The sequence below is a fragment of the Ascidiella aspersa genome, chromosome 6 (genome assembly GCF_963924565.1).
Source record: "Ascidiella aspersa chromosome 6, kaAscAspe10.2, whole genome shotgun sequence".
Lineage (NCBI taxonomy): Eukaryota > Metazoa > Chordata > Ascidiacea > Phlebobranchia > Ascidiidae > Ascidiella > Ascidiella aspersa.
Genome location: NC_139452.1, coordinates 32,654,248 through 32,677,887, shown reverse-complemented (window position 1 = coordinate 32,677,887; position 23,640 = coordinate 32,654,248). Strand labels below are relative to the sequence as shown.

The window sequence follows — 23,640 nt, the reverse complement described above, 5'->3', positions numbered from 1 at the left end:
TTAAACCTGTATTTTGAGCAATATGGGAATCACATTTTGGTGTCTAATGTCACGTGTCCTTTTAGATTAAAAGTTTTAACCAATCTAAGCCAAATAAACTCATTTTTTGTCAGTTATTTCACGATTTTATGTTAAAGTTGGTTAAAAAGCATATCGTTATTGTAAAATAAATCGCAAAACAGCCCAACATCCACAAACCCAAGATAAACCAATATTTTTAGACCAAAATAAAAACAATTTGGAGCACAATTAGCAGGTGTAATGTTGCTTAGCACCTGGGTTCTGCCTTCCCATGAACAAGCACATCAATAATTTAAACGACGCGCTATATTGATTACCAATTGTGACGTACAATAGCTGTTCCCTGGGCTCCAATCGAAGGGCAAAGTGGAACCAGAAGCTGATTGCTTTCTTGTCTAAAGCCAAACATTTACGATCACAAGTAATATTGATTAATCAGCCACAAAATAAATCGCCTTTCCACGCGAGATGCCATTGTGACGTATCTACGAAACGCTTGTTCGAAATTGAAACTTTTTCGTTTTATGTAAGCAAGTTTTTGTGCAAATTTTTATATTGTAAAATTTACAACATAGGATTTTGTCCCATTGGTTTAAAAATTGAACTGATAGTTACGGCAAATTTTCACTTAATTTTAACATGCCTGGCTAAACTATTGTTATTAAAGAACTTACTGTCCGACACAACTTAACCTGCATTGTTGTATCTTTTACCGAATTGCCTATTTGCAGTTTACGTGAAATCCAGCAAAAATACATAATTTAAGCACTTATGCTACAAAGCCAATAAAACTTGCCACAAAGACTAGTCTACATAGGACAATGCATTAACAAAAAGTTTGTAAGGATTAAGTAACTTGTGCTAAAGCAAAACCTGACATTCAGTCATATTTAAAACCACTCCGCGCAACTATGACCTAACGCATGGCATTCAATTGTTGTTACGTCATAAAAGCCACAAGCAAGTTGCAGAACGTGTAACAAACGCAGGAAGCAATGTGGAAGTTATCTCAGGGAATTCCAACCAACGGACTTTGCACAAACTCCCAAACCTATAAAGGCGACAATAAAGCGTAGGAAGTAAAACTATCCATTGGCAGGAAATTATTAAGGCTAAAAACTGTCAAAAAGCTTTTCCCGTAGCTATGCTTTCAACTAAAAGCCACCTAATATTATTATAATAAAATTTAAGCGCTGGTCTAGATTCTTACAACAACGTTTAAATTACTAAATCAACGCATATTATTTGGGTTCTGGTGGGTCAAGCTTGTTATATTATTCTCCGAGTTTGCAATTTGACAACTGGTTTGTAACTGTATTTCTCTACTGTAAAAAAATTTGGTAGGATTCTACACCAGCGGCTAAAATTGCAATAAAGGAGCACTATAATCGTTATATAAACCAGCCCAAGACAAAATGATTGATAACCACCTCTATAAATACACAAACCTACGCTACTTGAATACTACCTTATTGAGCAGCTCAGCTATCGATGCAGTTGAGCTGGTTTTCTTGGAATGCCAAGGTCGATCACGCAATTACCTCACAGCAACAACACGCGCAAATCAGCACACTGTGTTGTAGGTTGTCTAGCCTTTGGTGCAAATACACACGCGACAAATCTTGTACCAAATCAGAAGTGACATGGCTTGATTAAGAAGACATCTGGACAATTTGCACTTTCCTTTCTCTCAACTAAAAACTGCTGTGGACTCTTAAATTACTTCGTACATTGCTATATACTTTCACATACATCAGGTTGCCGTGACTTTGAAAAAAGCGCAGTTTAGGCTTTCTAGCTGCTATAAGCCTTTAAATGAATCCCTACATTATACGTTTAGTTTAAATTGCTGTGACTTTAACCTCGTGTGTTAGGTATCTGGACAGTTTGCACATTTCTGACTTTCAACTAAACGAAGTTGAATGCTAAATGACAGGAACTTGTGTTTTTACCTGAGCTTGGACTAAATACAGTTGATTGTCGTTTGTACTTTGCTGTGATTTATAGTTAGTTTTTCAACATTCAACTTGCACACATTTGTAACATAACTGCTTGGTACCGTAGCTATTTCCTTTGAACTAAACAAAAACTCAAGCTCTGCTTAGCCTACCAGGTGTAGTACTATACAGTTACTTAGCAGACAGCAGCATTATATCCAGCTTAACCTTTTTCATCTTATTTCTTGACGTCATTTGGCCTTGTTATAAAACCTTTGTTTTCAGAATTACATTTGTTCGTGTTTGAAGCTAGAAAACCCTTGTTAAATACGTAAACAATCGAAACCACGAAAGTATCATATCCATACTTCTTAAAAAAACAAAACTTTAAAGAAATATCTTCCCTAGCCCAAAGAGTTCAATTTTCGTCATGATATTGCCATCTATGTTACAAAAGTTAAGTTTAGAATATGACATGGTATTTGCTACAAACCATACTAACAACAACAGTGTTGAATATTGGGCCCTACTGCTTTAAAATGGCCCTAAAACTTGCCAGGTTGTTGAAAAACGGAAACTGGGACTTCAAAATGGCAGTGAAACTTGCGAAACCAATCTCTTCAATTTGCGTCACGATATGAGGGCGCTAACGTTGTTGGTTGCATGCATTCAGTTAGCACGAGTCTGGCAAGAATTCGCACTAACCTTTGCATTCGCTGGTTTCGTCTGCACGAAACTTTAAATTGGTTCTCGGCCAGAGAAGTATATTAAACTACTTTTGTTGATCCCAAATAATTTTCACTAAAACTAAAATGCAACATAAAAAACTAAAATTTCAGTCTTAGTATAAATTACACTGCCAAAAATCAAGTGAAAATTATCTTTATTTTATACAGTTTTGAGTGCAACATTGTAGCCTACTTGTCAACAGTGTACAAATGTTCCACACTTAACAAGACCCTTGTTTAATGCTCCAATAATAAAACTTTTGTTTCGTTAGATTAGTTTACTCAGTGCAATTAAATTCCGCAACATTATTTCATTCAAACGAGAGTAGAGTCTATTTTAAGCAATGAACAAAATAAACACTTGGTGACTCAAAATGTTTTATAAGAATGCAAAATAACGCATTAGAGTGGCATTCATTTAAAGCCACCAAGTCAAAGCAGCAACTTGTTTGCTCTAAGTTGGGGATTTTTCTAGACATATGCTTGACGGCTGCAATGGCTGACGCAGCGTAACGTGCTTATGGAAGGGAAGTATGGCTTGTTATAGCGCACTTATACAAACTAGGACGTCAAATATCAAGATACCTGTGATTCCTGTGAAGATATTTGACCTAAACATTCTTATCGTCTTTTACTCGCGCTTGTGATTCTAGTCCGTGCATTTTAATTGCTTTCTTTTCTACTTTGACCTGATGAAGCACAGTTGTGCGAAATAATGTAACATTACAACTTTAGAAATGTCTGATTTCCAGACTAAGGTCTACATACTATCACAAGCTTCTATACTGCTTATCCATGTATATCCATGGCGAAAAAAAGGCCTTCAATTATTGATTCCTCCTCTCCCCGGAAAAGCAATTTGTGGCAAGGCACTGCGATCCACAAGCGCGAGGTTACTCTCGGTCACACGCGCGTAACCCCAGGTCATTCTTAGTCTTGATCAAAGGTCGAGTCTTGAGCTGAAATGCGTGGGAGAGCGGCGTTGGCTTTTGCTTATGGCAATCGTTCAATTTTCTTGCGTTAAAGTGGATGCATACACTATACACTATACACGGATTGTAATGTAGCTTGATAATTAACTGAAGATCATATATGTCGATTTAATCGACCTTTTTGACTTTGCAATTTATTATAAAGGCATGTTGTTCTAAAGAAGTTTTCGGTTTAAAAAGTAATTAACTCATGTTTTATGTTGAGTTGTTGTGGAAATAAAAGTGCAAACCTATAGTCTAGAAAAATGTAAAATATGCGCAACAACCTACAGTTATATTTTGATATGGTTTATCCGCCTTAAGTCGGAATTTTAAAACAGGTGCTCCAAAGAAGTTGTTGGGTCGAAAAATCAGTTCAACCACGTTTTATAATGTTTTCCTTAAATTGTGCAAAACAGACCTCAATGACCTAAGCAACCCCTATAGTTGCAAAGAGAGAGGTTATAACTTTTATTAAACATTCTGTTTAATGTTAATAAACTCTTGTTACAGCGGTTAAGATTTTGTTCGTTTATGTATCGTATGTACGTTAACTGTTCGGAATGTGTCATTACGCACGTAAATTAAACGTGAACATTTCGCTGAATTAAAATATTTCTGTGGGGAAACAAAGCAAAACATCTTTCATTTGCTTTCGTTGGTTTCGCTTCTTCGAATGAACTTTACAAAAATGTCAGCGTGATGTTCCCAGTTGGCCTCTTAACGCAAAACTGTTTGGATGCTGGAATTTTGTGATGAAGAAACAAAACAAAAAAGAAAAATACAGGCTTCAACACATTCTAAACTAACTCCAAATAAATAATAATATTAAAGCCACGATTCGAATGTGATGAGTAAACCCGAAATATATATTTACTTCAGTTTTTTAAATATACTTTACACAACCAGACATTCAAAATAATTACTTCGACGTTTTTTTTCTGATTTCCTACAACCCAAGTCCACCACAACTAACCAATTTAACGCTACAAACTATAATTTGTTTTCTTCGACACTTTGCTGATTCGCTTCAGTCCACAAAACGTAAATTCCCACGAGTTCAAATTCCCAGCTGGTTTAAAAATTCCAAGAAACCAAAAACCACAACATCCTGAGCGCTCTCACCCCACCAAGCGGTAGTCTACACACAAACGCCAGAAAAATTGAAGGTCAAAGTCCGTTGATGAAAAACTGATCGTGGAAATAATATTGTGTCCTTAACCTTGAAAGCTAAATAAAAAAATAAGATTATGTGCCGCCTTGAAATGCAGCTGGTTTGCAATTTTCACCATCACACAGTTTAATTCTATTTGAATATGATAAACTGATGATGTCATTTGTGGCGAAATGCATGTTTACATTAAAAGTTTTAGACCTTGCTGACTGATTTTTGTTCGAAGCGATGCATTTCTTAAGCATAGTTTAACTTATTACAATTTGTTGATTAGTCGAATTTTTTCATGTTTAAAAGCAGAAATTCAGAAGTTTAATTGAATATCTGGCGGCTTGGTTTCGCTTTAACTTTTCGTAGCTTACACAATATTATTATACGTCTGTATTAAATCTAGCTGGCCAAAGGTTTGCGTGAAAGTGGGGAATAAACAGGGTGATATTAATTTCTGGGTATTGTGTGGCTGTTTGCTGTTAACCAAATTAGTAATGTGGGTCTTGGTATTTGGCTGGTTGGCCAACCTTTCCTAGTTCATGGAAACCTACACTATAATTTCAGTCAAACACTTAAAATATAAATTAATTAACAACAAACTATGGTTCTGTAAAGTCTCACCCTGCAATGGTCCGTGCAAAATCTACCTGGTTTCTAGATTAACTTTGTTTGAGTAATTAGAAACTCCTGTGTGCCAAGAATACTTCATTACAACCACTGAGAGGTCATTCACTTCGGTTTTAACATTTTATACTTTTCAAAGTTTAAAAAATATTTTGAAGTTTGTTATATCGCGCAGCTACTTTGTTTATTTATCGCGTTTCAGCAAAACTTAATCGCAAACAACACCCGGAGTAAATAGTAAACCTTCAAGTTTTTTGTTGTGAAATTACTCCCAAGACAAAGCACCCAAATTATACAACAACAACCGGGGTCCTCATATGCGTTAAGCCAAGCTGTTTAGTTTAAGCAATAAAAATCCCTCACGGCAAAGTCAGCACAAAATATTGGAAGCGTTTCTCTTGTTCATTTTAAATCTAAGCAACAACGACACGATACAAACAGCAAATAGCAATATTAAAGCGAAAATACAAAAAAACGAAAGCTGGAAGTAGATGTTGACAAAATGCGATCGTAAACTGTAAATGGAAGTACTTGATATAAAATCGACATAGAGGTTTATAAATACGAATTTAAAGACTTGTACAGTATTTCAAATATTCAGAATGTTTAATGGCACTGACACTTAATCTAGAAATATTAAAAAATATGTAAAAATGCAAGTCTGTACACTTGGATTGAGTATTTAACTACTTCGTAACTTTTCAATCGATAGTTGTAAGATTCGGAATTACCAAATGTTGACTCCAAAATTGTCACAAAAAGAACGACAAATGACTTTATAAATATTTATAAATTTATCTTTTTGCAAATAGCGCAATTTTTCACGAATAATAATATCTCTGCGTAAAATTTTGCGATACACAATATTCGATTAATTATATCCAATAAATTTGATCCTGGCATAACCGCAATATGACGCTATCCCCGTAAATGTCACACAAAGCTTCCGGGCAGAACAATCGACTTGTTATGACGTAATAAAACACAATTGTGCATAATTCACAGCAGCAATAAAGCAAGTAAAAGCAATTACCTCGGCTGATGATAATTACAGCTGGTAAGAAGTATATAATAAGCAATAGCAAAAAGCACTGGCTTTACTGCTTAGAAACGTTTAAATGCAAACTACTAGAAAAAATACGTTGAAAATTGGATATGTCCGATAATATCGGATCGGAGCCGATACCCGATGCCAAGTGGTAGTATCGGTACTCGTCCGATAACATCGAATCGAGCCGATACCCGATACCAAGTGGTAGTATCGGTACTCGTCCGATAATATCGGATCGGAGCCGATACCCGATACCAAGTGGTAGTATCGGTACTCGTCCGATAACATCGAATCGAGCCGATACCCGATACCAAGTGGTAGTATCGGTACTCGTCCGATAATATCGGATCGGAGCCGATACCCGATACCAAGTGGTAGTATCGGTACTCGTCCGATAATATCGGATCGGAGCTGATACCCGATGCCAAGTGGTAGTATCGGTACTCGTCCGATAATATCGGATCGGAGCTGATACCCGATACCAAGTGGTAGTATCGGTACTCGTCCGATAATATCGGATCGGAGCCGATACCCGATACCAAGTGGTAGTATCGGTACTCGTCCGATAACATCGAATCGAGCCGATACCCGATACCAAGTGGTAGTATCGGTACTCGTCCGATAATATCGGATCGGAGCCGATACCCGATGCCAAGTGGTAGTATCGGTACTCGTCCGATAATATCGGATCGGAGCTGATACCCGATGCCAAGTGGTAGTATCGGTACTCGTCCGATAACATCGAATCGAGCCGATACCCGATACCAAGTGGTAGTATCGGTACTCGTCCGATAATATCGGATCGGAGCTGATACCCGATGCCAAGTGGTAGTATCGGTACTCGTCCGATAATATCGGATCGGAGCCGATACCCGATGCCAAGTGGTAGTATCGGTACTCGTCCGATAATATCGGATCGGAGCTGATACCCGATGCCAAGTGGTAGTATCGGTACTCGTCCGATAATATCGGATCGGAGCCGATACCCGATACCAAGTGGTAGTATCGGTACTCGTCCGATAACATCGAATCGAGCCGATACCCGATACCAAGTGGTAGTATCGGTACTCGTCCGATAATATCGGATCGGAGCTGATACCCGATGCCAAGTGGTTGTATCGATACTCGTCCGATAATAAAATGGTATCGGTGCCGATCCGATGTAAAGTTAATAGAGTTCTGGCCATGGTTTGCAATCCAAGGCAGTGGTCACACAATGTGGGTTAACACCTGAAGGGGACTATCTTTTTAACGATAAAGCACGTTTGGGGTCTATAAATTGGAAAAATTGTCTATTTTGGTTGTTTTAAGATAGTAATGACGTCATTGTTATCGGATCGCGATACTTTTTGTCCATAACATCGCGCATTGGTGTCAAAAAATAAAGTATTAAGTATGAAACATCCCTATTGGAAGTTGTGTATCAATAAATAGAAACAAAAATAAATAGCAACATTGCTAAAAATAAAACAAACACTTAAAAACAGAAAACTAATAAGTAACATAATATTTCTAAAGCATTTGTGTATTAATTAAATTAATTTGATTTATATTGGTGTGAAATTACAGATGTAGTAAAACAAACATTCTCTTTCTAATAACATAAGAATTACTGCTGTAAAATAAGATGAAAATTATGTTGTGAATGTTGATGGATTGAATAACGCACAAAAATAATCTGATGGTGCAAATATTTTAAAATGTTGCAAAGTTTTAATGAAAATATAAGGAATATAACATTGCACCTTTTCCCTAAAAATTTAAACTACATAAAACCGTTCCTATTTTACAAGACACTGCACACATTTTTAAAAATTTCCTATTTAGGCACCGTTTCAACTTTCAACCAAGTGGTTGTTAAGATGTTCACCGCGTCAAACCACTATTTTGGAGAGATTTTGAATTATGCCGCAACAATATTTAGTAATTTTGGAAAATAATCAAAAGTGCACCTCAATAGAATTCCAAGTCTAGTTACAGATTTTCTGTAATTATAGGGTTTTAAATGTACACTATTAATTAAAACTAAGAATATTATTTTTTTACTTTTTTACTTTGCTGAGTGGTAAGGGTAATGGTCAAGTTTTTGTAATTTTGGAAATATCTTTTAGTAATTGTAGAAAATATTCTGTCTTCATCACAAATATACATGCGAGACTTAAATATATACCATCAATTAGATAACGGTTATATTATGCTATTTACCTAATACCATCTTGTGTATTATGAGCGATGGTAAAGTTGGGATATTTCCTTCATTTTTTATAACTTTCCTGGTGGGCCGCATACCACAAATTTAGAACCAAACGGTTTTAGAAAATTAATAGAACCAACGGTTTTAGAAATTAATAAAGGGCCGAAACTCAAAGATCGTTCATCATGAAAAAAGTTGCACCAAGTGTCCAACTTGTCTCCTTATCATCAATTGTCCGAATCGAACGAAACTCTGTTTCAGGAGAAAAACGAAAACCAACCTCGAGAAAAGATGACAAGATGCACAAATCCATGCAGAAGAACGGGTTTTCCTTGTCGAAAGCATCATCGGTGCAAGCTTGCTTCGCCACCCTCACATAATCAGTAACCCTCAGCTTTCCACCAAGTTTAGGGTCGATTAGTTTGGCTTGTGTGGCGCGGTCGAAGAAGTAGGAGAATATGTAGAAGGACTGATGCTTTATTTCCTCGGGGTGAGATATCTTTCCATCTACTGCTTTGTCGGTTGCGATTCGACATAATTCGTAGCGGGTGTTGTCGATGCCGGTTGCTCCTTCGATAACGTACCTGGAGATGAAATGCATTTTGTTACAACTGTAAAAATACCTTGAGGCAAATTATTGATGCTTAAAAAAATATCACCGGCTGCAATGTCTTTGACATGACAAGCTGATTAATTTATTGTGTCGTTTATTCAAATAGCTGATTGCTCAATTGTTAAAATTACTTTCCACAAACTGTCTCATTTTAGGGGTAATAACACAGATTATGAACCACTGCACTGAATTAAAGTATATTTACTCATAGAAGATATAATTGCTGGTAGAACAGGTAGCACTACTTGTATATGCAATTATACACACACGCAGTCCAACACACTGACTTGTACGTACTTATTGGACAAGTAACACTGCTTGTATACACAGTGTATCTTAAACGTATACCAGGTTCGACACACTGATGTGAACGTTATTTTGTATATTGTGAAATACTTTTAGCACTACTAGTATATGCAATTATACACATACACAGTTCAACACACTCGCTTACTTGTTTGGCCCGTTGCTCCATTCACCATTATAGCCCTGTGGCATGCAGGCCGTCCTGACCTGGGCTTCGTTCCTGGGGCCGGAACCGCCCATGCTGGCCTCCCTGGCCGACATTAGGCCGAAGCCGAGGTAGCTGTGCGTGTATAACTTCACTTTGCTGTTGAAAACGCTGATGTCGCTCACAAAACCTTTGCTCGCGTTCTCAACTGTGTTCAGCTCGTGGGGAGCGAACGTTATTTGCATTGAACCACCTGCGAAAAAACGATTTTTATTAGAAAAATATAAAAATGTATAAACTTCTATAAAATATAATTTAGTGGTTGCATTTATTTAAACATTAAAAAAATTGGAGATAGACTTATATCCCTTTGATTGGACCAAAACCCTCTCGATAATCTTCATACATCACTGCCAACATATTATTAAACTGTTATCAAAAAATTTTCTATTTTACAAAATTCTTTCCTCCAAGAACAATGCATAATTATCTAAATATTAAACCAAAAAAAAAAAAAAAACACCTGATATCATCACAAAGCCATAATATAAAACTAATTATTTCAAAAAACTGCTTTAAACCCTCACCTCCAAGATCAATACATCCCACAGTGAACTGGTTCGACGCACCACCCAATCGTTTGAGGAGATAATTCACGCTGATCCATCCATAGATCCCCTCATCTGTTCCGTCCATGACCGATACGGGTGACTTGGCGAGGACAAACGGATACCGTGAGAACAAATCCTCAACTTCCTTGATAAGCGCTTCAGCTTTTTCGATTGGAAGCAATCGAAGTCCGGCCGTGGCTTTCAGCGATATTGGGGTCTTGCTCCATCTAAAAAGTAAAAAATATCTTTGTGAAATTAAATCACAGTAAAGTAGTTATGGGAAATATCAAGTCCAACAATTATAAGTTTTCAAAATAGACATTACAAATCACTTTATCTTGAATGTATCATTCACTTGTTGGATGATTTGAAGTAATTTAAGCCAAACATGGGTAGATAAAGAGTGTATAAAAACTAAAGATTTCTTATCCTAGCACAGATATATGACAACATAAAGGGTACAGTATTGTGATTTATTTGGAAAACATTTATGTAAAATTGATATCCCCATAAGACTTCACACTTGAAAGGGTTGTGAACGATATTTTAAGACATTTAAACTTAAACTAGGAGTAAAGATTGTAATTAGCAGCAACTCACTCTGATTTTGGGACCCTATTCTTTGCGATGTCGAGCAGTTGTTTGATGCTGTTCGCTCCTTCCTTTGGGTCGTCAGCATAAGAAGATAAACCTGGTTTCACCTGAGGAATAAAAGGTTCAATTAGACCAGCTTTGAGCAACCGGCCATGAAATGACCATTGACCACTGTATACTGTTCAAGTGTCGGTTGTGATTTGACCGAGGTCGTAAGTTTAAACCTCGCCGCAGGCTAGTTTGACGAACAGGATGTAGCAGGCAACGGTGCTATGATTGTATTGCTCCCCTATGAACCTGTGTAGCTCAGTTGGTAGAGCGACAGTCCCAGTATGACAGAGGTTGTGAGTTCGCACCTCACCGCATGCCAGAAACCTTGCTTGAACTACAATCCTGACAAGACTGACTGATTTTCAGTAATAGCCTTTTCACCAGTACTCAGTATAATTAATTATTCTATGTATGAGAGCATTGTTGATAAGTGGATTGCGTGGTTCAGTTGAATAAAGCCACTAGACGCTTGGTTAGCAATGCTAGTACAAATCAGTTTTGTTTTTAAATGTGAGACAGAATTTGAATACACAGTTAATATTGCAAAATGGTTAAGGAATCTTTGTAGCACAAACCCCCTTAAAAAATTATTTTATAAAATTTTAATCCTTTAAGTTGCAAAGGAAGCGGCAAAAGCGATTACAGCAACTTTTTAGAAACAAATTAAAAAATCTTATTTAACAGATTAATCCAAATGCCAACTTGAGACTTTACCTGTTCAAACAGTTCATCAACCAACACTGGTGCGGCAGAATTGGGGTCGTTTTTAAACTCGTAAACATGAACCCTCGACCCTGTGCTTCCTGCGTCGACCATGATACCAAAGAACTTATCTTTCTGTGTTGCTGCCACCGTGTGGTGAAAGTATGCAGTGTCGAGACTCTCGATTGATGGTTCGCTTGTCATAGAAGCCATGTAAAGCTGAAATGTTTGCAAATATAAACTTAAAATCATTGAAAAGCTTTATCTAAACGTATATCACATTTCTATCTGACAATTTAAAAAAAAAAAAAACGTCACATAGAATACAGTTTCCTCCTAGTATATTTTTGTCTGTTTCAAAATATATTCTCAAGAATCAGTTTAGGGGTTATTAAAATAGGTAAAAAAAATAAAAAAAAATTTTTTTAACAAATTAACAAAAATGTGTAAACAAGCCTCCCACCATTATGCTCCAAAGAAAAAAAATGGATATATATTTTTTAATTTTGAATCAATTAAATCGCATACCTTGATTAAACAAACAACCAGTAGCAGTGAAGCGAACACACACGTCCCAGTTCTCCATCGGATTATAATGCACAGTCTGTTCATCGGGCCGTTCTTATTTGCATAATTCTTGTTGAGTAGGAGCAAATTTGAACTGGACGACATTTTCATGTTGGCAGATCTTGAGTTGCCGTTCTGCAAAAATATAGTTGCTTTAAAACTAAACAGAACTAGGATAAAGTGTACACCTGATTTTGAGGGAATTGATAATAACCTACAAATAAAACATCGTCTATCTAAAGTTAAACAGATAACATGAAACGTTGGGCCATAAAAGTCAATAAGTACACAGTAAATCAAAAATGCGTGAAAAAATGAATTCTTGTATTTACATTTATAGGTAATGTTAGTTTAGGTAACTGAATCTAGTTGTTTCATGGTATTTAACAAAGTTTTGAGCTTAGTAGGGAAAATTATAAATTAAATTGTTAACTATCACATAATTAAAAAAAAGTGATTGAAAAAACTAGTATGAACTTATTACAATGCAAATTAAATGGAAGCTAACACAACCTGATTTACTATGTCTTTATATTACAAACTAATTTAAAGAACTGTATTAACGATGTCAGCTATAATGCATGAGTCAAAATATGTGAAATAATGGCTTAAAAACGTTTAAAATTGAACAAAAAACGAAATTAATTAACTAAAAGTGCCAAACTGTGTTGTTCTACTTATCAGAATAACTATAACCTCATATTTCTCTCACTTACCGTCTCTCCAAGTGAAATTTTCATGCCTTTAGAACCAAAATGCTAAAAATATGACGTCGTAAAAATTAATGACGTAATAAATCTAATAACGTTGCGTCATGCATGGCTGGGTTTGCTTTACGCATGAGTAATTTATCAGCTGTTGAATAAATTTTAATGTTTTTTGAAGGTTTTCTTGTTATATGGGCCGAAAATTTATTTTCGGGACATATCTTGTTTTTGCCCGAAAATGTTTCAGACCGATTTTTGTGCAGAATTTTATGGGAAAAGTATACATCGTAGAACTTTCAAATTTTCAGACATGGCGTAGAGTGGTATGAAGGTGCAATGTCGAGGTTTATGAGGCTGCACCCCTAGGTGCCTTTGCTTGGGGGGCAAAAACCTGAAATATTGCGTTTTAACTCTCTGTAGCTAAAGACTGCCATCTAGCAGCAGAAAAACTTCGATACAGAATTCGTTCATATTCGCTTGCTTTGTCCAGCTCGTAAAGTGACGAAGCGACTAGACGCCTGCTGCGCTTTATTGTCCCGCGTCCAAAACTGGGCGCTTGCGACTTGCATTTATAAAAAAGGCTTCTCTTTAGTAAAATTACAAATTGCTCTTAAGAAACAACATATTTTACCACTGCGAATTTAAATGCGAAATCTGGTGGCAATATACACCTCTCTCTCTTTGCACCTGTTTCGCATGTTACCAATCCAACATATCAACACCAGGCCTACACAACTTAAAATTGTGTGTTGATATGTTGGAATGAAGCAACATACGAAACAGGTGCAAATAGCAGATATTCTCCAAATACGTTTTTTTCAAATATTCTCTAAATCGTATTTCATTTTATTGTCGCGGTAATACACAAAGAGGTAAGGCCGTGAATGAACTTTCATCCAACGTGCAATTGACTCAGGGAAGCATTGCGAGTAGGGATGTTCAAAGCAGAATATCGGCGAATCATTTATAATGCTTGCTTTAAATGCGGCGTCAGCATTTTTTCGGGCGACCAATTACTTCGCGATAAGCTTCGTCTAATAATCATGTGTCAATAGGGTGTATTTACCGCGCAAGTTTAAATGCGAAATCTTGAGGCAGTCTACGCCTCTCTGTTAGCACCTATTGTGCATCTTGCTCCAACCAGCATACCAACATCAGGCCTAAACTTATCTAGCAAAACTTTCGATTTAATAGTTTGCGTATTAGGCACGTAATAGTGTTTTTCATATTGTTTGAAACGACAGATTTAAAGCCTGTTTTAACAGTGATTGCTCGGCCCAAGCCATGGTAAAAAATTACCGAGTAAAAGTTTGCAAAAGTATAGCAAACCATAGGCGTTAAACCATTTTTAGTCTTTAAGAGAATAATAATATTTGTTTTTCAAACACGTAAGCTGGTCAAAATTTAATAAAATAGCCATATGCATTATCTAAGTAAATTCTATTTATCAAATATATGTTTCGATCATTCCCCAAATTCTACGCCATATTTGAACCACTTTCGCATCAAAGGCATATTTTAAGTGGGGAAGTTTTCGGCCCATATCTGTTTTTGCTTGCAGAAACAAGTTAAGGAAAATGAAAAACAAAAAATATAATATAAAGTACACAATACGAAATATTAAAGAAAAATATTAAAAAAAACAAATAAAAACAAAAACAAAAAATTAAATAAAATAAAGTAAAACTTGAATAATAAACACTAAGCCCTGAAAATATACCCCCTGGCAAAAATATACAACAATTACACCCCCGTCTAGTTTTTATTGTAGTAGTACATTTTCTTAATAAATTTTGGACTCCAATAGCGCGTTACTAAACTTTAAACGCACGTTCGATATGATTTTACAGTTACCTTTTATATTTTAAACATTTTCACACGAATCTGTTCTAAAGTAATCATCAAAAATTTTAACGATAGGTTTAACGATATAATGACCTAAAATACCAACATTATTCAACTTTTATATTGGCGTCGAAGAATTCCTAGTGGTTTTACCATTTCAAACATGACTACCAACTGACATACAAATCACCGAAATAGTTCTAAACTGTATTTTTCAAATTGCATCCTTTGTTGTTTAAATTTTCAAAAGCTTGCAATCTTTATGCTACTCGAAATACCATGCGTTCTTTTTTAGAATAATTTGTTCAAAGAAAAATAAATGATCCTCTGAGGTCCCAACAAGTTTTTTTTATTAGATAAAAACTTTTTTTGTGTTTGTACGACCTTTAATAATCATGGTCGTAATATGATAAAAAATGCCTCGTTTTTGCGTCTTTTTTTGCCACATTTTTGCCTATAGTTATACAAATCGTCAACGAGGTAATGATTTCATTAAACATAAACCTTATTGGTAAGGTAGCTAAGTGTGCTTTGTATCTCGTGCTAAATAAGCATTAAAAAACACATTTTACCCAAACGCCATTTTTATTCCTGTAGTTTATTGTGACCACATTGAAAAACGATGACTTTTTTCTTGGCTAAATCATTGAATATTCACAGTATTTATTTACATCAACAGACCAAAGATCATTTACTTTATTTAAACGAGCTGTAATTTGCCAATATTTACCATAAATTGCTGAAGCATGAACTCTTTCATAAGTGCTATAAAACAGAAAAATTATGAGCAAAACCTTTAACTAATTTTCTTCAACAATAAATTTGACTTAGCAATATTGCTAAATATTTGAACAACATTTAAAATTCGCTGTATATAGTTTTTCTCCAAACAAATTTTCCGCTTTAAAGTGGTTCTTGGAATTTGTGTTCGTCACGTGATTTGTACGTGATTGTTTTGCGAACAATGGCAACAATGAGCACAGCGCTTATTAATAGAATAAGTGAGATTGCGATTAAGACGAGGAGATCGGCCGACGATATTATCTTCTCCAGTTTTGACGACATTGAATTTCCACCGGGAAAGCTTACAACTAAAAATCAATAAAATATAAATGTAAAAAGTAAATGATTGTAGTTCTAATTGTTGGAGGATAATAGTTTATATTTGTTATAAACTTTTTATTTTCTGAAAGAATACTTTTTTTCGCCGTTTTTCTTGTATAATAACACGTCACTAATACGATAATCATTGAAAAACATCTGATTAAAGCGTTTTTAACCTCTTTATTATTGCGAAAAAAATTGTTATTTATTAATGACAGCTGACAATAAGTTAAATATGATTGACAGCTGACAATAAGTTAAATATGATTGACAGCTGACTAATAGTTTAAATATGATTGACAGCTAATTATGCCGACTCACCGCAGGTTTTCCGGTCGTCAAGCAGCTGGTAACCAGGGACGCACGAACACGTCACGTCGCCATGGTTACCGGGTTCGCACACGTGATCACAGCCACCATTAGACTGAACAAACAAAATATTGTAAATTCGTAACAATTTACGATAAATTTACGATTCTATTTAAAAAAAAATGATAAGCAAAAATGCTATGTGTTTATACTACAAAGATAAATCTAAAATTAGAAGTTCTGTTTAGATAAAAAAAACAATTTTGAGTACTCAACAACTTAATAACTGGTAAACTTTGGTAAAACACCAAAAATCGAAATCGAAAGAAATATGCACAACGAGTTAGGCAATCTATCCGATAACTGTAATTTATCACGTAACGATGACTTTATATTAAGTTATTTTACGTCATACCTCCTCACAAACAGATGATGATGTCGCGATATTTAGCGGACCGACCGATACCACGATACTATCGGAGGAGAATGTCGATCTCTTTCGCTTTTTCCTTCCCATGTTCATACATCCCTGGCAACAAAATGTTCATTTAGTCCAGGTTCTTAAACTGGCGTCGGTAGTTTTAAGTGGTGGTGAAGGCCTTATTAAAAATCTTATTTTAATATTTAAAATGGGATTAGTTTTTCAAATGAAAAGAGCTATAGAAGGACCATTTCTATTGTAACAACTCCAACTTTAACACACAGGCGCCAATAAGAACATTAGAAAATTTAACAATTGAAAAATTGGCACAATCAGCGTCGTAATGACTTAGCACTTAAGTAAATGTTTTTGAATGACTTGACTTCACTTGAGTCTTTCGGACAAGGGGCTTGGCTTGAACTTAAGTGTCTTGAAATGGACTTGTTTAAAACACTGGAACAATCTAAACTGACAAAGCGGGTCTAACCACAATACAATCCTCACCTTCACAATACAATTGCCGTTCAGTACAGAGTAGCATGTGTTATTAAGATTATTAATTATACTTGAACATAAGAACTTTGAAGCATAATGGTTGGATGTTTTAGTTGGACGTAGTAAGAACATCAAAGACCATACAGAAGTAGGGAGCATTTTGTGAACGTTTCGAATAACCTTTTTTATTTTTCACCATAGCAAGGACTATTTGTATTATGGCATTACCACCTTATCAATATTGTTCAGTACATTCTATATAAAGATAAATGGTATTTGTCAACGACTAACAACCCTCACCTTCACAATACAAGTGTCGTTGAGCACAGAGTCGCAAACTTCAACCTCACAATGAACGTAGATGCTCTGCTGCGACGGATCCAGGTAACCCCAGGTGAAGGCTGCGAAGGAGAACTTTGCTTGGGACGATTCGTAATTCTCGTAAACCTTCACCGTTGTGTAATCGCTAGGGTCGGTTGGGCACCTGGTAAGTATGGGCTTGGTTAGCGCGGAAACATTAATAAATGTCACAGTTTGTTAGTTGTCCTATTTGTCCAAATCTAATTATGAAAATCAGGTCCCAGTCAAGTCATTTGCAAAACAAAAGTCCCAGTGATTAAGTCTTATAAGTATAATGAAGTCTGATATATCCACAGACACACGCCTCTACTCGAAGTCTACTCGGATGGTACCGGCGCCGATCCGACACCGAATTGATGTTGGTACTTCAGCCATGATTTACGATACAATAAAGCAATTTCTACCCTAAAAATTAAATTCATCTATAAATAGTAGGTTACCAACTGGAGGTATCTATACTTCGTCACGCGAAACAGTTAGAAAATTACCTTTAAACGTTTTGATTTCATTAATTTTGTTTTTTTAATAAGACGTCCTAGGTTTTCAAACGGATCACGATAATTTGTCTAAAATACCGGGTAGTCAGGTACCGGGCTCCTCTTATTGGAATATATGCCGTACTGTGCATATCAGATGTAGGCCTGCTGTTGCTTTATAGCTGCTTTACCAACGCCAACAGCTAACGTCTTATCTAAGACATAGCGCCAGTCTATTATCTGCTAATCAGCACAAAACTTAAATATCCCGGCTTATTCATAAGTTCACTTTATCGCAATGCGTGACTCACCCGTTCTCTAGTATGACGTATTGTCTCGCATCAGTGGAGCTGCTGGTTGGTGTCGCCCAGCACTTCACGGCCTGGAATACAAAGTTCCAAGGGTTGGTGGTTAAAATACCAGTAAAGGTATTCGGCACAATTGACTTAAACCATTTACGTTAGAATCCGCATTTCATTTGGGCAATATAAGTACATAAGAAATGTAGGGAATTGTTTGTGTTGCACAAAGACTTGAATAAGGTTATTTAACTCAACTGTTTGGTACAATCGCGTTATATAGACCCAGACGTCAAATTTTTTAAGAGTTATAATGTGTATTTGTGGTTTACAAACTTTTCAGTGTTTTCAATGAAATACTGCTCGCTATAAAGAATTTTAATAGTTTAAGGGTTATTTTAAATGTAACTTGAATTGTTTTTCAAGTGGCAATTTGGTAAAAATGACTCGACTAAGTATTAGGCTTGTTTTATTAGAACTTGTCTCCAGCAAAACACTGTTATTAATCTCAAGGACACCTGCAACACTAGGTAGTTGGCGTCACCATCCGTGAAGGTCAAGCCCACGTGGATGTGATCGGGAACAGCGACCTCAAGTGTTCCTGTGACGGGATAACTGAAGGTGGAAGAGTTGAATATCGCCATGGCAACCGCGAGGTCGTACGACACTGGGGCGTAAGAAAGGCTCGAAGAACTGTGACGAAACAATAGATACGTGACGTCACAGTAAGTGACGTAACTTGGTTTGAATAGATTAGGTTCTCCGATTAGAAAAGTTAAATACCGAATAATCGAACTTAAGTTTTGCGGTGATTTATTTATTACGTGTTTTACTTGAGCGATTTAAACAAAAAATAAAAAAACACGAAATTTTTGACAAATAGCGGATATTAAGCTTCGGATTGCAAACAGTTAAAGCATCTAAATCTGTGCCATATTTTTGGTGTTAAATATATAAATGGAATCACTGTTTTATTAAAGTAACATACCAATATTATCATTAGGGCAATGTATGTGTACTTATACCTCTGTGCGCCCCCTAGTGTCAGTGAAGTTCTCACGTTGAGGTTGTAAAGACAACTGAAGATGAAAGCGATGTCCGTTCCGCGAGTGACCGATCCGCTTATATATTCATCCGCGTACGAACGAACCGCGTAAGTGTAGATCGCGTGACTCATGTTGTTCTGTGACGCAACAAAACATTTTAGAAGCAAGGTGGTATTTGCAAATATCCAAAAACCAAAGTACCCTGACTTTTATCTTTATGATAAACAATTCCACGTGGTTATATCGGTGCCGATCCGATACTGGGGTGGTATCGGTGCCGATCTGATATCAATTTTACGCATTTCATGGGAAATAACTCCCCTACCGCTTAAGAAAGTTGTTACTTAGCAATCTTGAAACAAAATGCCTTTTAGCATTTACTTGCCGAAATATCAATCTCGTAATAGAATACCAAATGTCGGGTATTGATGTCGGAGTAAAATACTAAAAATACCTTATAAAAGTAAGAATCCACTGTTCTAGCATAAAATAATAAACAACGCAAGCTTTTTTACCACTAAAGATTTAATGTTACCGACGTACAGCGATTAAAGTGCATAGTTTCTAAAGTGGAAAACACAACCTGCCTTGCCTTTTACCACCAATAGTTTATTTTACCAACTTACAGTGATAGAAGGCGAGCAGTCACTGATGTTGATCACAAACACAGTGTCGTTTCCTATAAGTTCAGGCCTACATTCGATCAGCACTTGGCTGGCGTTCACTTGGTCAATACTGGGGTCGGTGATGGTCAGTTCCTCAGTGGAGTCGTGACCCAAGCACTGGACAGCACAGTGGTCTAACCTGTAAAAATAGGGTTAAAGAGGAAGTGGTCTAACCTGCAAGGTGGATTGGGGTTAATTAATTAATGTAGTGGTTAAGCTTGTTTACGTCCAGTAAGACAGCGTTGGAATGACATAAGTCAATAGACTTGACTTATAAATAGACTTGACTTATGTGTGCTTTAACCACGGTTATCAAATGACATGACTTGAAGTTGACTTGCTTATATAATGACTTGGACTGGGGGTGTTTTTAATTTTTTGAATCTCTTTAAAAATTTGTTTAGAATACAGCAGGTAAACTCACTTGACCGTGACGGTGGCTGGTGAACACGTGATCCTGAAGTCGGTGAAGGTCACCAGTGTGCTCGTGTCAAGGTTACTCGGTGGGGTGGTCGACTCACATGCGTCTGCAAAGTTTGGTAAAAAAGTTAATCCCTTTGGTCTGTTTGGCTCATATATGGGTCTGAGATTTATTTCTACACTGTTCATGTGTTTGCCGGATTCAAGTCATAGAACTTTTGTTATTTCTAAGTTTAAAACATTCGCTTGATTGATAATATTTTATTGCTAACGATTAGACAAGCGCTTATGCAATTTTTATTAGAAGTACAATTTGAAAAATCCGTACTATTTACAGTCTCGTGTTATAAACTTATTATTTGTTATTATTATAACAGTTGAATGCACTCGTTGTAAATCAAAGAAGGTGCATCGTAACGCGGCACTTTCATCGACACCTTTGAAGTAATTTAACTTCGCGATAATCTACAGCTTGGACTTTGCCCTTGTTAAATGAGTTTTATTCTTAACATATGGTTGTACAATTTATAAATATAATGTTAACAATTTGACTTACAAACGGACAACAATGACATTATGAATGATTTATCTTCTGCAATTTATTTTTTAATTTTTTACTTTTCTTTAATTGTTACAATGTTCCAAAGCGGGTAGATGTTGTTGTCAGAAACTTGCGTTATTTTTTTTCTCTTGTCACTCTCACCTTTTTGATGCACTAAATTAATTCGTTACCGGTTCGCCATCGGACGTTTTGGTGGTTTTGATTAGTTTAGCAAAAACGCCCGTAAAAATTTGAACTACTTCGAAAAGGTGTCTACCAAGCAACAACTAATGTGGCAATAATTTCTTGCACTGTTTTGGCGTTTTAGTTTGTTAAATTTACCCAACATTTAAAGTTAACATTTTCCTGAAATGAAAGCTGTACAAAACCTTTAAATTGAAAGGAACTTAAAAGTCTGGCTCAACTAAATGACGTACCACATGTGATTTGGGTCCCCCGCCCCTCCAAATCAATTCTGGCCGGTGTGTTTTGAGACACCAAAAATTATATGCTCTCACCTGCATTCACTTGTGACGTAAACAATGAAATAAGAAAGAGCACCGTCTTCAAAGCGAAGAAAAGCATGTTTTTATTCAATCTTGCGACTAAATTTTACCCACAACTAAGCTTAAATCATTTTGCCTAAACAATCCTGCAATAAAACTAAAAAAAGTGACATTATACACAGGGCCACCAACTTCCAACACAACTAGGTACGACTGGAAAATTGAAATATTTTATAAAGAACAATGCCATGAAATTCGGGATCATATACATTGGTTTACATTTACAATTGTTGTTTGTTAAAGTTCGATAAAATAACATACGACAATTTTTTTAGATATAAGGCCAATCATTGGCCATGATGTACACCTTGAAAGCACGGAGAATTTCTAAATCTAATAACAATATGTTTGCCCTGGATATGCTTGAGGACGAGGCGTACTTTCGTTGTTTACTTAAATTAAAAAATCTCCTCGCTATGATTTTTCTATTTAATTTCATGCTTTAACCTAAACATCGTTGGTATAAAACATCGCTTTAATTTCACTAAAGTTTATCAATTTTCAATCTTTAAATTGCAAAAATAAATATTTACGGCTTAATTAATTCGTTAAAAGAATAAAACTCATAATTTCCTTAAAAATATCTTACGGATTTAACACAAAATTATCTTTATACACATACCCACATAATTCGACTGTGCATATGCGTATGTCGGAACCTCAACTGCAAAGCCGCAAAATATTCTGGCGTTGTGATTTTTTTTCTGTGGGAAACACGAATCGAGCTTGTCGCGTTTTTCTTTGTTCCACTTCCGCATCCTGCGCAGCCAACCATTCAACAAAACGCTGCATTGTTACGTAGCTTCCGGGTCGCGTAGGAACGGAATAAAGCAATGGCAGGGATTTGTGGGGGGAGGGTAAAATGGGGTGGCGGTGCATTTGTGGGGGGAATAGGGGACGTGCATTTAATGTATATTATTTGGGGGTTACAGACATGAGGGTTACAATCAGGCGTGGACCCAGGTTTTTTGTTTGTTTAGGGGGCATATATATTTTAGGGATTACGTCATAATTTTACGTAATAAACAAATTATCTTTAGAAACTGGCTTTTTTCGTGTGGACCAGATTGCTTACATTTACAGCTTAATCATCCAGTCTTATTGTACGAGCCGCGAAAAAATGCGTTTATTTGATTTAATTGGCAACTTTCAATTTGAAAGGATACGTGGCGCATTAGGCAAATAAAAGGCATGAAATGCAGCTCGATATAATCACATTTTTAGTTCAATTTGGAAAAAAATGGCACTTTATATAGTTCACGACGCAACATGCCATAGTATGCGTAGTAGCTTTTTGGGCTGAATAGATTTCCTAAAATCGAACGAAATCTGGGTAAAAACGGACAGAGGTTGACGCAAAACGCAAAACAATTGTATTTGCACAATAAATGTTGCCAAAAATATATTTTGGAGGGCATGTAACTGCACAACAAGTTAAACTATGCATTAGATTGACAAATTTTGTAATTGAATTCACGCAATAACTTCCTCTTAAGTCAAAAACAGTGACTATTATATGTTTGTTGTCCGCGAAATTTTGTCACTTAAGTTTAACACACAATAAAACCCACAAAGCAACAATACCTTAAGCAGAATAATCTATATAACCATAGTATTAACACCAACCACATAATAAAGCTAAATGCGCAGTAATATCAGAATAAACCTGTGGTTCTCATAATTTTCATGAGATCTCAACACTTTATGCCCCCCTTACTTGTTTACAAAATAAGCATACATAACGTAACACCCCTCGTTTTGGAGACTGTCTCCCCAGGAAAGCAAGGGGTATAAAAACCGGCCTGAACCCATCGAAATAACCCCTAAAAATGTCAAAATATCTCTTAAACAGGAGATGATATGAGACGCTTTGGGTGTGACCATCTTTGTTTGGGCGCTATGAGTTTATACTCTTATCATTGCTGCAGTTTTTCTTTACAATTCTGATTATTAATGCTTTTTACTTTCTACTATTAAACTTAATTAAAATAACCGCTAGATGATGCTAGTGTTCCAATCTAAGGTTTATGTCGTCACAGAACAGCGATTGTTAATGGCTACGTCAGAGCGAGAGAAGAAGGCAAATGCGAAAGTTGATTTTGGATC

The 23,640-nt window shown here is 36.0% G+C and overlaps 2 protein-coding genes across 2 annotated transcripts; both read right to left on the bottom strand.

The window, feature by feature from the left end:
* Window positions 1–8,827: 8,827 nt before the first annotated feature.
* Window positions 8,828–13,050, bottom strand: LOC146141336 (ectonucleoside triphosphate diphosphohydrolase 5-like). Its single transcript, XM_083391354.1, has 7 exons — window positions 12,997–13,050; window positions 12,242–12,415; window positions 11,726–11,932; window positions 10,967–11,067; window positions 10,343–10,593; window positions 9,759–10,008; window positions 8,828–9,275 (listed from the first exon to the last, which is right to left on the bottom strand). Exons 1-7 carry the CDS (start codon window positions 13,018–13,020, stop codon window positions 8,861–8,863), a joined length of 1,422 nt encoding a protein of 473 aa, XP_083247480.1. The 5' UTR covers window positions 13,021–13,050; the 3' UTR covers window positions 8,828–8,860.
* Window positions 13,051–15,735: 2,685 nt separating this feature from the next.
* On the bottom strand, window positions 15,736–21,553 carry LOC146141335 (alpha-tectorin-like). The gene is made up of 10 exons (XM_083392891.1): window positions 21,487–21,553; window positions 20,432–20,534; window positions 19,969–20,146; window positions 19,322–19,479; window positions 18,815–18,989; window positions 18,309–18,379; window positions 17,462–17,645; window positions 16,661–16,774; window positions 16,258–16,360; window positions 15,736–15,923 (listed from the first exon to the last, which is right to left on the bottom strand). The coding sequence occupies exons 1-10, from the start codon at window positions 21,551–21,553 to the stop codon at window positions 15,736–15,738; spliced, it is 1,341 nt and encodes a 446-aa protein (XP_083249017.1).
* Window positions 21,554–23,640: the final 2,087 nt, after the last annotated feature.

Coding starts and splice junctions, on each gene's coding strand:
- LOC146141336 (XM_083391354.1), bottom strand. CDS start 13,020: ATGAAAATTTCACTTGGAGAGACG. Junction 12,416..12,996: donor AAATTTCACTTGGAGAGACG/GTAAGTGAGAGA, acceptor ATATTTTTGCAG/AACGGCAACTCAAGATCTGC. Junction 10,009..10,342: donor GGGATGTATTGATCTTGGAG/GTGAGGGTTTAA, acceptor GTTTTTTCGCAG/GTGGTTCAATGCAAATAACG.
- LOC146141335 (XM_083392891.1), bottom strand. CDS start 21,553: ATGCTTTTCTTCGCTTTGAAGACGGTGCTCTTTCTTATTTCATTGTTT. Junction 20,147..20,431: donor CCAGCCACCGTCACGGTCAA/GTGAGTTTACCT, acceptor CTATTTTTACAG/GTTAGACCACTGTGCTGTCC. Junction 18,380..18,814: donor CCAACTACCTAGTGTTGCAG/GTGTCCTTGAGA, acceptor TTTGTATTCCAG/GCCGTGAAGTGCTGGGCGAC.